Consider the following 16,806-nt stretch of genomic DNA (forward strand, 5'->3'; position numbering starts at 1 on the left):
TTAAACTATAACTTCTTTTTGAGATACAACAGAGAGATTTTTTATAAAAGTGGAACCATAAACACCAAGATAGCTGTATGTCTTGCTAATATTGTTTTGTTTTGCTTAACAAGAAGGAAGCAAATGTGTCATAAATGACAATTTGATGTATGTTAGTAGATTTGTAAATTATGACAAGTGGATTGATTTTTTTTTTAAAAAACGTGACTATTGTCTAAGAAGGGTAGCATTTTTCCTTTGTTCTTATCTGGAATATTGTTAAGCATAAGAAGAAAATTCAATATTATTTCCAGTCTTGCAGAATTTTAAATATATGGGAAAAAAGCTTCCTTCCCTTCTTTTCCCTTTCCTTCCTGCTCTACTCCTTTTCCTTTTCCCTTTCCCTTTCTGCTGTCCCTAGCTCAGAGAAAATAGTGGATGAATAGGAGTTACAGAAAATAGGTCCAGGAATGATTCTAGGAAGGACCTAAAGTAAACTGCAGCCCAAAGTCCAATTCTGGACAGGAATTTATCTCTCTCTCTACTTGTTTTTTTTAATGGAATTTGGGCAGAAAATGCAAACTCGCAAAACCACAGAGGCTGGAAGGGCATTATAAGTATTACTATCAGCTAAATTTCTCTGTCCTGCTCAACCAAGTGTCAAACAACTCAAGCTTAAATTCAAGCAGCTGGTCCACTTTTCCTGTCCCTTGATCTAATGGGTGCCCTCCATGGGGAAAGGGTCTTTATCCCATTTTCATCTGGGAAAGTCTCATAGAACTGTTTGCACAGCTGGTTAAATAATTCAGGTAACGGTCTTCTATCTTAGCAACGTGGTCAGGACGAATTTTTCAGCCCAGGTTTAATGAAGAGATTTCCTCAGCTAGAAGGTGATTGACAATTTCTCTTTTCACCTTTGCCTGTTACAACTGCAGCTTTTGAGGCTTTTTTTGTGTGTCTATTTTGTCATAACGTTAAAAGGATAGTTTTCGGTCTTTTTTTGTAAACGGGCATTCAGCACACCAGACGTGAACAATTCACCTAAATAGGCCATTCTTGACAGCCATAACTCATCTGCAAAACAACAGGCACACTCTAAATGAAAATCACTGCAGGAAATGTGTCTGTTGGAAAGGGAGCTCAAAGAAATGAATCAACACCTTCCCTCACGATAGCTCGCTCACTTCGGTACGGACAAGTTTTTGATGCTCATTTTCCACTTCATCGCACAACCAGGCAAACAAGCGCAAGTTCAGTGCTTGTGCTGCAGTAAGACTGACCACCTTCACGGCCTAATCCAAAATGACTTCCAGAGACAGGTATCTGGGGGGAGCGGTGCTTTGCAGTGAAAGAAGCAATACATGAATTTATCATGCCGGGGCTGCTGCTTTACTTTTTGCCAGAAGACTGCCGAACTTTTCTCTCGTTGCTGTACGGTGTTGCAATCCTCCCACACCGTGCTGTTTGCTGTGATAAGCATCTGCCATGTATATATTCTCATAAGGATTCACAAAACCAAGAAATCTTTCATAACTTGCATTTCTGACACATACCTTACATGCACAAGAACTCGCATAAATAAATAGCGTTAATGATGGTGCTTTCTAAAAAGCTGGAAGAACAACTCCGGTGTATGTGCAAGGGGGAAGGGGCGCACCGGGAGCAGTGGGATGGAGGCGGTGTGGCTTAAATGAGCAGCTTTATCTGAGGATGGAGCAGATTCCCAGGGCTGGGGGTGCCCCTCAGCAGCGCATACCCTTTTGAACCGAGTGCAGCCAATTCAAGACTGATTGAAGGGGGCTTGTCCTTACGAAGATGAGACTAAATTACAGTAGCCAGGCTTTTATCTACAAGACCTCAACACTCATCCCCCGCTTTTCAACTTCCCTCTAATGGGAATTCACTGCCCCCGAGCCCCGCGGGGTCTGCAGGGGCCGGACTCTGGTTTTTGCCGGAGTGTGCAGAGCCAGCTCCTGCCCCGCAGCAGCTTCCCACGCAGTGTCTTTAATCTCAGGGCTCCCTGAGGCTGCTGGCTTGTTTCTGTGCCACTCCCCCCATTCCCCCCCTTCTTAGCTCATCTATTACTGTACAAATAAACTGTGTGCCTTGTCGATATAAATACCAGAGTATGGCCTTTCAAATAAAAGAAACGTTGGTGTATATATATTTGTATGACAGATTGTCCCTTGCTGTAAGGTCTGCTTACACTATCAGAGCTGACTGCATAGGCCTTTAGTGAAAAAAGGAGGTAAGGCTGGTCTGTTTGGCCAGACATTTTGTTCACAGAATAAGCTGTAATGTTGCTTTTTTCCCCTTAATTATTCTTTTTTTTTTTTTTTTTCATTTTGAAAGGTAAAAACTCTGTGAGGGTGTTTTTACAGGGTCACAAAAGGTGGACGTAATGAACTTATTAAATTGCATTAAGTTTGAAAAGCAAATTTAGGAAAAGGAAAGCAAAATTATATGGCTGTATTTTTTTTTTTCTTTTAGGACAGTGGAATACCGAGATGGTAAACAAATATTGCTAGATTCAGGTTCTACGGTTAATTTAGAATAACATCCTTATTCCTTCGGAGCATGAGTCACACCCAACCAATGCAGGCTTCAGAAGTGACAGACTCTTCCCTCTTTGGAGGGAATTAGTGAACTGCATGTGCCTTGTAGGCTCCCTAAAGAGCTGATCAGTCGGGCCTCACCGGGGACATCAAGGAAGACCAAATCTCTTGATGAGGCTTGAAAATGAGGAATGTGTGTTCGAATACAGCATGACTGAAAACAGAGTGCTGCCTTTTCACATGCAGTCTGGAGCTGCCCTTCTACCTTCACCACACCGGGTCCCCCGTGAAGTGAGTGTAAAGGAGAGCGAGCTAGCTTGGCTACAACCTCCCTGACTTCTGTTTGACGAAGATTAACGTAGGACAAGAATACTAACATGTCAATAACTGAAAAAATGGTATTATTAAGTCCCTGATAAAGCCAGAAGCGAAACGGATACTTTCAGGAGCCTGATCAGAGCTGACTGGATTGACAATGCAGGACATATATGTCATTAATAGGAACAATACTATTTTTTTGCTGAACTATCCTTACTTCTAAGTGCTTCCCAAAACCACAGAGACATCACATGCTGATTTTCTTGACAGAAATCAAAGCACTTCCTCCTTTCTCATCATGTAAGATGTAATAATGTTGATATGTGTCTTCAGTGTTGCTATTTTGATATTATTACCTATTCAATGGTTTCTCAGTTCTGCTTTTATTACTTAGCCTAGTTCTAAGGACAAAGAACAGTAAACATTCAAGAATGAAGAAATGGGCAAACGTCTCTTAGACGAGATATACTACTGATACCAGAGCAATCAGGGGACACACTACAGTTCTCTAAAAAATTTAATTTCTAAAAAATGGTATCTACTAATGGATTATTTTTAACATGGCTGCTTTGTTATTAAGCAGGTTGAGTCTGAAACAGCAAGTTTGTGTGCTCCACTGTCAGCACAAGACTGAAGTATGTAACAGCATGTTGTATTATAATTATGAAATTTACTGTAAAGTTGAGTTACAGTTCCAGTTTAGAAAATTGTGAGATCATAACCTCTCTTCTTAGTAAAAGGAAGTTGAGGTTAGAAGTTTAAAAAATATCTTTAATGATTTATCTAAAGAAGAAACATGGTTAAGTACGGTCAGCAAGCACAACTGTCACTAAGCTCCTCTCAGAAATTGCATGTTGCATGAAACATGGGTATGTATTTGTGTAGTATTGATGTATCTAAGGGAAGGTTTAAAAAACCATGTCATTCTTCAGCTTGTGGCCATGCACAAATCGAACATGTCAGCTTGATATTTTTCCCTACAAGCTCTCTTTGGGTCGGGGGAATACTTAGCTTGTTGGAATAGAGGGAAGTGTTTTAATCACCTTTTGGCCAGCCTTGCCTCCACGGGTTTACATGAAATGGTGAGAGAGGGTTATGCCTACTAAAGTTTCAATTTGTGCCATGTTGAGAGGAGGAGAAGCACCAAATCTTGACTACCAGAGAACCAGCTAATCCCTGAAATGTGCTTTAAGGGAGAAATGTATGTATTGCATGCTGCATTGAGACAGGCAATGTGGATAAAGAGGCACTTATGCAAGGACTGGATATCTCAAAAATATTCCCAAAAAGAGAGTTCAGAGACGGTTAAGAATGGAGAGAGTATGTCTTTTGTTGCTTGAGTAAATATAATATGGGAAGATTAAAGACATTGCACTTGTAAGTCATGGTTTGCAATCAAGGGCTCGTGTGATGCCACAAAAGTCAATGCAAGAATATGAAAACTGGCTGAACAAAACTGTTTTAATGAGTTAATTACTTTATAGCCACTACGTCTTAGACTGATGAAGCAAGAAGCAGCAGTAAAAGCGGAAGGTATAGAAGGTTGTTGATGGTAAAAGGAGAAAGATATCTAAAAAGCACTATGATACCAAGGACATTCAGAGAATACTGTTTAGAGATGAATAAAACATATAGATTACAATTTTGTACAAAGTTCTGGTATTTGTAAGAAAACAGAATCAAATTAGAATGAAAGCCCCAAAATTGCAAGAAAAAAGACTAGGCATTTTTAGATATTCATACTACTGAAACATAAATGTAATAGAAAAATGAACACAAATAGAAACACAAATGTTATAGGAAAATAAAACCCCACAAATGTTACAGGAAATGGTACAGAAATATTAATTATGAAAACTGAATTGTGAACATCTTAATATACAGTAAAAGTGCAAGTGAATTGACACTACTATTGGGGGATAATTTTTATCTGATCAAGATTAACTACTTACTTTTATCTAAATTAAACCTTTCAGTAGAAGTTCCATGGAGTTTTTGCAAGCCAAATCTCAGTATTTCCAGGTCAGACTCCACAAGCAATGCATTAAGATAAAGCAAGAGGAAACTGCAAAATATCATCTGTTCCCTGTTGCCAAATGCCGACAGTTACAGATGATGCGCCTGGTACGTGGGGAAACTAAACAATTCCAACTGCATCACACAGTTTTAAGGAAACCACAGCACTGAATGCATTAATAAAGGTGTAACATGCAAAGGGTGATACTCTGCAGCACGCAGTAAAAATAGATTTTTACCTGTGATTCTCTCTAGTCTATAAAATTACCGTAGGGATTTCACATTCTGTGTGATTTCACCACCTTTCCAGAATGGCTGGAAAGCTTGTTAATTTAACTGTGGGAGCAAAGTAAACTTGTAAGGGCTCTGCTTGCTAATGTCACTCTCTTTGATTTCTGTTGCATTCCCTTGGAGACAAGAATTGAGCTGGAGAGGGAGGAGGGGAAGGAGAAGACAAATGAGCTCAGGGCATGAAGTGCCTGGGGAAGCATTGGATGGACTGTCAAGAGATACAAGAGGGGATTGAGAAGAAATGCACCGCTGGGAAAGGAAAAGGCAGGGAAACCAAACATGCCTTAGAGAAATGATGGGAGACATGGGAAGGAGGAATATACAAGGTAAGAAAGTAAGGAAACATAGTAGGAGGGCAAGGTCTGGAGAGCAAAAAAGAGACATGGAAGAAAGGCAGTGAATTTGCAGGGAGGAGGAGGAGGCGTCTTGGTCTGGATCAGATCTGCCTGCTGATATTGCTCCTAAAAGGAGAGGAAGGCAAGAGGAGAGAAGGCAGGAAGGAGGTAAGAAAGAGTAGCTATTGGAATTAATTCACCGCTAAGGGAGGTGAAGGTGATCCAAGTTTAACCAAAGGGGTTAGAGGAGGCCAAAGGAGAGCACATGCAGCCTGCACCTTCCAGGGGAGCTGTGAGATGGAGAAACAACTGCCTCTGTACAGAGCAGCCTGCAGAAGCACCTGGGCTGGGACCACCAGGGACAGATCCCAAACACCTGACGCTGGGCTGACCACAATTTGTCCTAAACCACCTCTAAGGACTATGTAGCTGTTAGAGATGACCGGAGTGCCAAGCACACCAGTGCGCATGGAGACTGCAACCTTAGCAGCACAGCCCAGCCCCAGCAGGTGCTGCCCAGACAGCTAAGGCTGTCTTCTTGCCCTGGAGGGATCCTCCCTCTCAGAGCAGCCTCTACCAGTTCCTCGAGCAACCTGAGGAGCACAAAGCAGCCAGAGGCTGGTAGGGCAGCAGGCCAACCATTCAACCAAAGACTTCGCTGTAACCTCCTAGCTGAAGTGACACAAAGTAGTCATGGAGCAAGCTGAATGAGAGCAGTGAGGTTGTGACAACCCCTTAAGCGCATGCTCAGCTTCCAGCGGCTCCCAGGGAGTAACTCAGGATAGTGACATGATTCAGAAGAAGTGGGGCTGAACAAGATGCTTGGGACCTTCTCAGAGGGCTGCCTTATGCTTCTGGTCAGATTAAGTATCATGAGTAATAGCAACTTTCTCTCTGGAATAATTTGCCCTCTTGAGCATCGTCAAACTTTCAATTAATAGCGAGCTTTTTACCCATTTTCAGCTGAATTTAAAGCCTGGCTGGCAACTGCTGGCATGCAGAGACCTGGGGTTGCAGGCTGGGGGCGGGTCTGACCTCCTACACGACTGAGTGATTGCACAGCGGCACTTCCAAGGCTTTTTAGGAGTTCACTTCTGATACTTCAAAAACTTAGGTCCAGAGAAAATGCTCCTTCTGTGCACCTGGCTTAGCTCTCTGTATGTGAAAGCAGAATGGAAACTGCTGCACAAAAATAATGTCATATAGGCTACCTAGGAAGTGTCACTTCCAAAATGCTAATATGCATAAAATTAGTTCAACTTTTAAGACTTATTTGTTTAAATGTTCATATTATGCATACATAATATGCAGTTATACTTAACAGTTTCCATCTCAGATATCTCACAATTTTATAACAACAGAATTTGATTAGGCTGATTACTCTTATGCCTTGTTTAATATTATAATTTCATTATAAAACCTAATCTGGAGGACTTTTAGCTTCATATGGCTCCATTGGTTTTTTAGTATGCGTGTATTTTCAATCGTTTTTGTGAATGCTCTTTTAATATCTTTTTTATTCAGCAATTTTTTAGACCTTCGATAACAGATAACAGTTACTACAAATTTTATTAACAGTAGTTTACAGAAGTATGCATTCTTGAAATATAAAGTGTCAATTTTGATCAGCAAACTATAACCCTTAAAAAAATAGGAATTTAGAAATCCATTTTGCCATAAAGATATTAAAAAAATCAAAGTCTGTAAACAAATACACAAAAGAGATTATATGATATCCCACATAATTCAAGTCAGTACTTGCAATTTTCACTGTAAAAACCACAAAGAGTGTAAAAAAAAATATTTCCTGTATGTCAGTCCTTCCCTTCTTCAGGCAAAGTGGAGACTAAATAAAATAAACTCCAGCTTAATTAGCGTCCAGACTAAATGAAATAAAAAAGTAAACTTCTTTTGGATCTGGTATTAGTGTGATTTAGACTGTGGAAAAAAGCCATGAAAAGAAACAAGTCCAAATGCTTTAATATGTGCTAGAGCAGTGATTGCCAATTTTTGGGATACAGTGTTTTTTCAAAGATTTCCTCTTTTCACTGAAAAATTGTTCTAAAAAAGGAAAAAAAGATTAAATAGTCTTCATAAATCTGCTCTGAAATCACTGAGAACTCAACTGAAATGATCTAAGTTCTTTGGATCCACGCTCCAGTTGTACAAAGAGATTTGCACAAGAGACTAGTTAACAAAGCTATTACTGAATTGGCTCCAAAGACTTTTTATTACTAAAAATGCAGTATTTTTACTCCAGTGTAACTTCTGCCATTTAAACAGATGTGTGACAACCAAAGAGTGAAACAACCCAGCCACACTCAGAGCTAGCTGAAAAATGACATTTCTAGTCCACTGGAAATTCTAACAGTTGAAAAGTTTTAACTCTGAGTGGGAAGAAAGTCTAAATTCACCATGGAACATAAATTCTATCCCCTTCCCAAAATATTTTGAGAATCTGAATAATACAATAGAGTAAATAAAATACATAAATAGACTCCGATATTAAAAGAAAATGCATCCAGCAATGAAACTGAAATACTTTGCTATTACTAAAATAGAACAAGGAAGTCAGAATGATTTCTTCTCCTAATTTCTTACTCCTTGCCTGACGTTCAAGGGAAACCTTTCTGTTTTAACAAGACTTCATTTTTTTTCAACAGAAAACTGTTCAGCTGAAAATTTTTTAGCCCACACTACCTACAAATGTGAATAGGTAAAAGCTGGGACGGAGATACACACACACACACACACGTATGTACATCATGTCACCCCCACACAAGCCCTGATACGATACACATGGTTTCCATCCATTTTGGCAATAGTAGCAGAAGCCTCTGGAAACACAGCCCAGTCAGATTTAATGTTACAAATCATCAGCACTGAAAAGCAAAGTCACGATAATGCTTGCTGATCCTAGAATAAAAAATGGCAAAATAGTCATGTTCATATCTACTTTTTCTTCAAAAGGGAAATATACAGACACAAATTTGGTGCATGGGGATTTTATGTTAAAAAGAAGTAAGCAGCTATGATGCCCGATGGATGTATTTTAGAATGCTGTTTTGGCAAGAAAAATAACATGGTGCTTTTTTTTCGCTTATTCCCTGTAGCTTTACATAATCAGTGCAATTTTTTATTTTTGGTATTAACTTGTACAGGGCATCATAGAAAACATGACAGGAAGGGACCTTGAGAGGTCATGTGGTCCAACCCCTACCCCAAGGCAGGATCTGCTCTTCCTGAGTTAGTCCTGAAAGATGTCTAATCTGTTCTTAAAGACAGTCTGTGAAGGGCAAGGGGTCACTATCGTTGTCTGTCTGCTCCAGGGCTCCAAAATCTTCACCATGAAGTTTTTCTAAATGTCTAATCTGAATCTTCCTTGTTGCAATTAAACAGATTACTTCTTCACCATGGCTACGGGGAGGAGATTAGTATCTTTGCTTCCCCAAAAGCCTCATACACTTGCAAATTTGGGGTGAGTGAAGTTGCCTAGCTTCTCCCTAATTATTTCAGCTTGGGAATTCTAATGAGACATTGGTCGGAGGTAATTGTTTAGGAAGTGCATAAACAGCAGTTTGGAAATAATACTAATACTTACCGAAGGGAATAGCCTGCCCTTTGGGTTCTCTGTAAGCCAGCTGGACATAACCTAACTCAGACCAGAAAGTCTGCATGAAAGCAGGTCAGGTGTGAAAGATGGCTATTTACAGACACAGTAAATAACAATGTACTTCGTGATACACAGTACTCTAGATTCTACCTATGATGAAAAATATAGACCTATCAACCACTTAATAGTGAATATAATATCCACTTTTTTGTGATCATGCAGACGCCATTAGGATACATTCAGGAGCCATCAGCTACTTCTGCAGTACACCACAGTAGGCTACACAGAAACTACAGGCAACATGGTGAGAAATTACTGCCCTGATTAAAACTCTGGGTCCTCAATTAGCCAGTATGAATGCCAGCATGATTTAAAGTGCCTGCTGTACCCAGCAGATGCCTTAATTTCAGTAAGGGACTTCACTATCCCCCAAATTGACTGCCTTGCCCAGCTCGCCTGCTGGAAACAAGTGGTTGTGTGTGTTACAGTTAAACACCGAATTTACTCTCTGTGGAAATGGATGACTATTCCCAGCCCATCCGAAGCTGTGCTTTGGTCTCTCAGCATACAGGACAGGGCTAACTCATGAGAAGGAGAACACATGTCCTCCCGACCGAACAGTTTCTCATGTCTCTGTGTATCCTCGCTGTGCTTCTGTGTCCTCTTGGCAGGACCTAAAAAGATACGCAGCGGATGCACCAATGCACAATTAAGTATTACAGACGTGCGCTAATGCTTTGGGAACGTGCCCACTACCAAAGCCCTGCCAATTTACAGATTATTGTAAGAATACCTTAAAACTGGCAGCAGCGCCATTCCACCTGCTGTCTTTGTTAGGGATCAGCATTTCTAGCCCTGTCTCCACTTCAGGACACAATATGCAGTGAAGCAGCACCTGCTGCTCTTGTGTCTCTGACGGGCATATGTAAAGGCTGGAGAGTAGATACAGGTGCTCAGAGTCCTCCTGCACACTGCCTCATCCAAATGTACGCTGACAGAAACGTGAACTTATCTCAGAACACAGATGTTTGGCTTTGCTGCCACTGCCTGACACCGGCACTTTATTTTCTTTATCATGTGTGTTGAATTGAAAGCTTTTTTTTAGGCCCTGACCTTGGCAGCAGTTGCTACTGCATTTCATCATAAAGATAGGAGAAAAGAAGAGGGGAAAAAAAAGAAAAAGGAGAGGGACTTACTGGATTTTCATGATGCCCTTTGTAATCCTGAATACTTCAGCTGAGGGCCCTCTAACACTTTTACTTATCATACTAACTCCACATCTTCCACTCCTCCATAGACACATTTTTACCCAACCTTAGCACGTCTTTCATGTGATTTAAAAATACACATATTTTTCCAGTTGACAGAGATGACTGGAAAAAATCTGTGTTAATTCTAAATCGTTCTTTTTTGAAATAAATTGTTTGTGTTTTAAGCTGCATTTTTGTTACATTTTGTTTGGCCTATCAGTTTATAGTTCAGCTCATCTGGGGATGAAGTTGGCTATAAAACCCATACGTGATCTCTCAGGCTCTACTAGTTTATCTATAAATTGTCATGTCCTTCCTTAGTCAATGTAATTGAGGATTCTGTAAAATGTTTTGCTAATCTGGCTGTTGTGAACAGGCATTGATGACTTAATGACTGTAACACAGGGTAAAGCAATTCACTAAAAAGATTTTTTTCTGAGGCTGGAAAAATTACAAGTCCTACTGTTCCACTAATACCTCCTGCTGTTGTGCTCGCACCTGCACACCACACGTTGCTGGTGATCTCTGTGTTTTCAGTTTATTCCTACAGGAATGACATTTCCCCCCACAGCCCACATTTCTTTTCTCAGCTTCCTCTGCCCGGGTCCACCTGTGTGAAAGCCTGCTGTGTCATCCAAGAGATCCTTTCTGCGTATTCGCCACTCAGTGAAACACAACCTTTTACAACTTCAAAAAAGTATCCACCCAACCTTTTTTTTTTGGGTAAAAGACTATGCAGACATGCTTTTACTTAGAAAAAAAGAAAGAAAAAAATATTGAGCAGTAAAGAAATTTCTTGTCGGTATTTGCTGCTGAACAATGTCAATCTAATGAGCAAATGGGATGAAAATCTAGTTTTTTCATGCAAATCTACAAAATTGTGGTTGTCTGAGTTACAGCTTTCTTGACAAGAGTGAGATGTCTCACTATTATTTCAATATATAAAACTGAAATTCAAAATAATGAATTTAAAATTATTCAGACCCAATGTTTAGAAGAAGTCAGACAGAGGAAGACAGCATGGGAAACAAAAAGTATCTTTCTGTGCTTTTTGTTATCAAGTGCCATCTTTACATTTACTTTATCAGTCTCCAGAAATATTTCAAATGGTACTGTACAACTCAATAAAACTATAAGGCATCTGACTTTATTTTATGTACTTACTCAAAAAAAGTGGTCCATCCAGTCTCATCGCTTTTAGTTGCCAGAAGTCCACTGTTGCCATGGTAGGTAAATAAGACAAGCTCCTGCCCTTGTGCAGTCATGCTTTTCAAACACCCATTAGTGCCTATCGTCAACCAGATGACTTGGTTATCCGGAGAGACCACTCTTACTGGCATCCGGTTGGGATCCCGTCTGATACGAAGAGTGTTCCCATTGCTATCCGTTACCGCAGTAATATCATTATCATTACTGTAGCTAAAATTGTACAGATAGTCTCCGGTGACTAAGCTCACAGTGTACTGGTGAGTACCATTGACATCAAAGATATAAAGTTCTTGGTCAGTTGGAGAAGCAACTTCATAAAAGTTCACTGAATTCAATAAGGGTTTGTTCTTTGACACAGCCCGTATCCTAATATTTCCCAGATCAGCAATATACAGTGTGCCATCCGGAGACACAGCTAAGGAGGAAGGGGCATTAAGTTTGGCATCTTTAGCATAGCCATCTCCATTTTGATAGCAGTCACAGTTAACATCATTTTTGCAATCGCACTCTGAGGGTATTCCAGCAACTAATGAGATCTCTCCATCAGTTGTGACCTGTCTTATCCTATTAATCTTTTTTTCATCAGTTTCTGTAATGTAAAGTACCCCACTGTAGGACACGGCAATGGCAGTTGCTGACTCTAGCGTGGTCTGTACAGCGTGCTTTCCCACTGTGTACTCCACTCCAGGAACCTGGCAATGCATTGGCCTCCCCGCAGCAATGCGAACCTGACGGTTTTCAGTGATCTGCAAAACTACGTTGTTATCCAAAACATAAATGGAGTTATCCATTGGGTTGATAGCTAAATCTGTAGGCCATTCCAGACGAACCTTAACAAAGAGAAGTGTTTTGTTAAACAGTTAACCAGTGCAGATTAAATTCACCTTCCATTTTAGACACTGCTATAAGGATATTTTTCATCTGCTGTAACCAATCACGACAAAAAGACTTCTATGAAAATACCTGCAGCAAACTAAGGCTTTTCAGGGAAGCAAGGGGAACAATGTTCAGACATCTATTTTATTGAAAAAAAGCCAGTTGCATTGGAACTGTACTATAGGTTGAATTTCCCCTCCAATAAATGCTATTTTTTTCTGTATCACAAATGCATAAATAAAAATAGAGACAGATATCGAACTCTAAATACGTACTTTAAGGACAGTACCCATCTTTTATTCTTGTAATAGCAAAACCAACTTACTACCTTCCAAATTACGAAACACCGTACTGTTCTCCATTTTTAAACATACCACCAGTGATGTCCCTTCTTACCTACGCAAGCTTCTTGAGACAAATAGAAAAATATGTTCTTTTCTATATATCCTCTCATTCACTCTAGTAGGCTAAGGATGTTAGTGATTCAGAAAACATCAACATGCCAAGATAGTTCTAACGGATCTGCCACTCCCCCAGTATTTACTACCAGACTTAATGTTTCCTGCTGATAGTTTTGCTGTTCTAAACTAAACTGAACTTTACGGGCAGAAAAATTGAATACAGCAGCATTTATAGCTAAGAGAATACACTGTGATTCATGCCCTTGGAATAGGTTTCTTTCTCTCCAAATTCTGCTGTTAAATATCCATTACACACTCCACCCAGTTTTATTTTAAGGGGGCAAGAAAGCTGCATTTGCATTTCTGGCCCCAGCTCAGCTTTCCAAATTAGCAGCAGCTAAAATGTACCTGGCTGATGTGCATGCTGGTATCACAGGTTAGAGGTCGTGCTGAGGTCAGGTCATTGGAGCCAAGCAAAGTAGATATTATTCCGTTCTGATCCACTTTTCTGATCATGGTCCCATCAACAAAGTAGATTAACCCGTTCCTGTCGATTGCTATTCCTTCAATGAAGAGAATAAAAATTAGTTTCTTGTACTAGCAGTGAATATATTATCCATAACAAAGGGCGTAACTGGTATGTATCTAGTGGAAATTAAGGGCAGAAAATATGGTCTTAGGCAGTAGGTAGTAAAACAGCTTGTAAACATATTTTGCATAATAAACCAATATTCAGTATGAAATCTACTACTGTCGATCACATTTGCTGTTCATTTGCTGTTGTGTGTTGAGAAGGGCCTAGCTTTTAAGTTAACCTGAAAAATGGGGTAAGTGGGACCAAAAGCAACACTGATTTTAAATCTTCACCGTTGCCTGCCAAACACATAATCTAAATGATCATTTAAAAATGCTCAATAACCATGAAAGCCAAATATTTCCTAAAAAATCAACCCAGGTCCCCTGTAGCTCTCCTCCTCAATGGTCTTTCCAGTTGGAAAAAATTACTCAAAACCACATTTTTGAACCAACTACTGGGTTCAGTAATTAAACACGATCATGCCCCCTGCTCTGAACTTTCATGTGATTTTGAAAGTTACGGAGGGATAACTCTTTTTACCTTTAGGGCTCATGAGAGTTGCCTCCACCGCCTTGCCTCCATCACCACACCTTGCCTCATCAAATGGAAGGCACTGCTCTCCTGTTCCTCCTATTACCTCAGCATTTTTGGTCAGGTCTTTCACACCTGTGAGCGACTTGGGCCGATAAATCCTGCGTGTGTTTGTGTCGGAAACGTACAAATCTCCCGTCACGGGGTCAGTTGCGAGGTAGTATCTGTGAGCTGGGTTGTTGCTGTAAAACGGATATACATTGCATAGGCTGTAATTAATTGCACCGAACATTGGATCGAGAAGAAAAGGCTTCAGTTCATACGCAGTGTGTAGTAAGGCATAAATAGGTAAAACCCAGGGTGATGCTCCAGGCATACGCGGCACAGGTGATGGGGCCCCAAAACCTTTCTTGGTTCTCATTTCTTGCCTGTGTCACAGGCAGTCCAATCTAGACTACTCATCCTTTTGGGACAGAAGATCCATTTTGTCCGTGATGCTCACAGGCCTGTTCTATGGTCTTTAATTAGAGACAGCTCCCGTCTCTGTAATAGGCCAAATCAAAATACTGGAGTCTAAAAAACTCCCCGGCTTTCTGGGAACCTTTATCCAGTTCCAAACTTTGCAGCAGAACCCCAGCCCTCGCTTACACTTTGTTGCTGTTATCATCCTATCTGTTTTATGATGATTTCTATAAGGCTGCTGGGGTGGATGGTTTATATAATTCATAAACAGATAAGGCAGAGTTCATATTATTAGTTCACAGGCAAGAGATAAGACATCCTTCATAAGTATTTGTTTAATCCACTGCTTTCAACGCCGTGATACGCATGATTTAACACATTAGGAAATGTCATCTTTTCCACCAGAGCACTGAGCAGAGCTTTTCCGTTCTTCTTAATTCAGAGTCATATTTCAAGTAACTGTACACATTGGCACAAAACCACTAACTATGCCAACACAGTCTTTATTACAGTGAAAATATATATTGCTAACCATTTTCCCAGAAACGTACATTTTGCCTCTCCACTGGTGCCACATAATTGAGAATTACTGTCTTTTCTCCCCTGCTGGTGAAAAAAACAGCCCTGGAGAGTACCTTTTCGGTTGATGTATTATGATGTAGAAACTTAACCCACTGCAGTTGGGATTCCTGACCTAATTTATGGCAGGAAGAGCTGAAACAAGGCCATGTAAATACAGGAGGTAATTTCAGATGCTCTCCTAATAGATTGAAGCAGAGTGTCAGAACAGTCAGTCCCACTTCTGATGTTTGCAAAAGCGCTGCTTAAACAGATCTACCAGTCTTGGTGATAGCCAAACATCTGTTCGCAGAATGCTATACTGCACGTTTGGTAAACACATAACTGTGCTAATGTAACACATTTTTATGTACTGCCACTTGGAACAAGGAACAAGAGACCAACAGGAACAACTTGTGAACAAATTATGTCTTTTAGCAGGGACAGATTTTTATAGCTATCCAATTACAAAAACACAGAAAAAATGTGTTACATAAATAGGATTTTCTTTGGTTTTAAGACTTTTAACATGTTGCTTCAGAACGAGGAAACCAAGTGAAGCAGACTAATGCAATCAAATACACAGTGATTAGCACCTCTTAAAAAGCTCTGCTATAGAGCTGTGTTGTACAGCATGTCTGAAAACAATTAAATGTAGGCTTACTTTAAATTTGTCTGTTAAAAATCTATTATTGCCAATGTGCTAAATCGTTGAAAGGTATTTTCAAAACCTTAATTTACGCAGAGATCATTTAATATGATCACTATGTAGTGTACGAATTATTTATACCTCTACAGACTGCAAATTAAATTATACCCATTTACATGATTACTTTGGTCTTTAAGAAACTTTGCAGACACTTCAAATATAAACACATTGCAAAACGTAAAATGTGCCATTAAATTTTACTTCATCGTAATTTAAAATAAAGTCCTTTCTTATACTACTAAAATCTAAATTAAAGTACTTCTCTCCAACTCATCTAACATTGCCTCAATCATATTTTTCAATTGTTGGAATAAAGAGTCATCAAATCAATAACTAAATAGTTTATGCCTAGCAGTTATTTCTTTCTAAAAAGAATTTTTAAAGCTGTTTTCTTCATAAATATGAAAACATTTCTCTATTTTAATTAATTCTAACAAAAATGACAAAGCTCTTCTTATTTGGGATAAGTTCTCATAGTGAGTACTGTATCCTCACCAAAACAAAAAGATTCAGCTGATAATTTAAGGATAGTTTCTCATTTTATAAAAAAACTCCAAAGTTTGGGAGTGCATAGGATATTATTATTGAATCAATATAAACTCTCCAATTTGTCATATGTAGATGTCTAATGGCTCCTTTCTGAGATAATACAACAGGCTTAACTTCAGCGTTTCTTTTCAAGTGAAGGTTAAAAAGCTGAGGCAGCTTTAGCTGATAGAAAAGCCCCATTAATTCACAGGAGCAAGGTACAATCTGAGGAACTGAATAAATGTCCAGTGAAAACCACGTTTGTTTTCTAGCCAGAAAACATCTATGCACACTATGCAGATCTCAAAAATAGTACAGGGATAAGCAGCCAGCAGCTGGAAAGCTGCACAGAGTTTATTCTATTTCATTGTAGCTTGAAATAATATTAAGCTTCTGCCTTCTACCAATAACAACAAACGCAAAGAAGTAAAATCCACAGTCAGTGACTTCTTGACTCATTCAGTATCGCCTAATTGCTGTCAGTAGCTCTGAAAAACATGCAGTTACATACCAACAGGGGCTCCTATAAAGACAAATGACTACAAATTAACTTGTTCTGTCTATGCCAAGTAATAGTAACAGTGCTTCGAATTTGAAA

General features: G+C 39.5%; 1 protein-coding gene across 13 annotated transcripts in view; it reads right to left on the reverse strand.

Moving 5' to 3' along the window:
• The window catches only part of TENM3 (teneurin transmembrane protein 3), a 432,264-nt gene that overhangs the window by 25,236 nt on the left and 390,222 nt on the right, over nucleotides 1-16,806 (reverse strand). For all 13 annotated transcript variants that reach the window (XM_076336476.1, XM_076336477.1, XM_076336471.1 and 10 more), the window contains 3 exons: nucleotides 13,961-14,193; nucleotides 13,252-13,406; nucleotides 11,522-12,396 (listed from right to left, as the gene is read on the reverse strand). In XM_076336476.1, the coding sequence (XP_076192591.1) occupies nucleotides 11,522-12,396; nucleotides 13,252-13,406; nucleotides 13,961-14,193 (1,263 nt within the window). The remainder of the gene's footprint in view (nucleotides 1-11,521; nucleotides 12,397-13,251; nucleotides 13,407-13,960; nucleotides 14,194-16,806) is intronic.

The sequence above is a fragment of the Aptenodytes patagonicus genome, chromosome 4 (genome assembly GCF_965638725.1).
Source record: "Aptenodytes patagonicus chromosome 4, bAptPat1.pri.cur, whole genome shotgun sequence".
Taxonomy (NCBI): domain Eukaryota; kingdom Metazoa; phylum Chordata; class Aves; order Sphenisciformes; family Spheniscidae; genus Aptenodytes; species Aptenodytes patagonicus.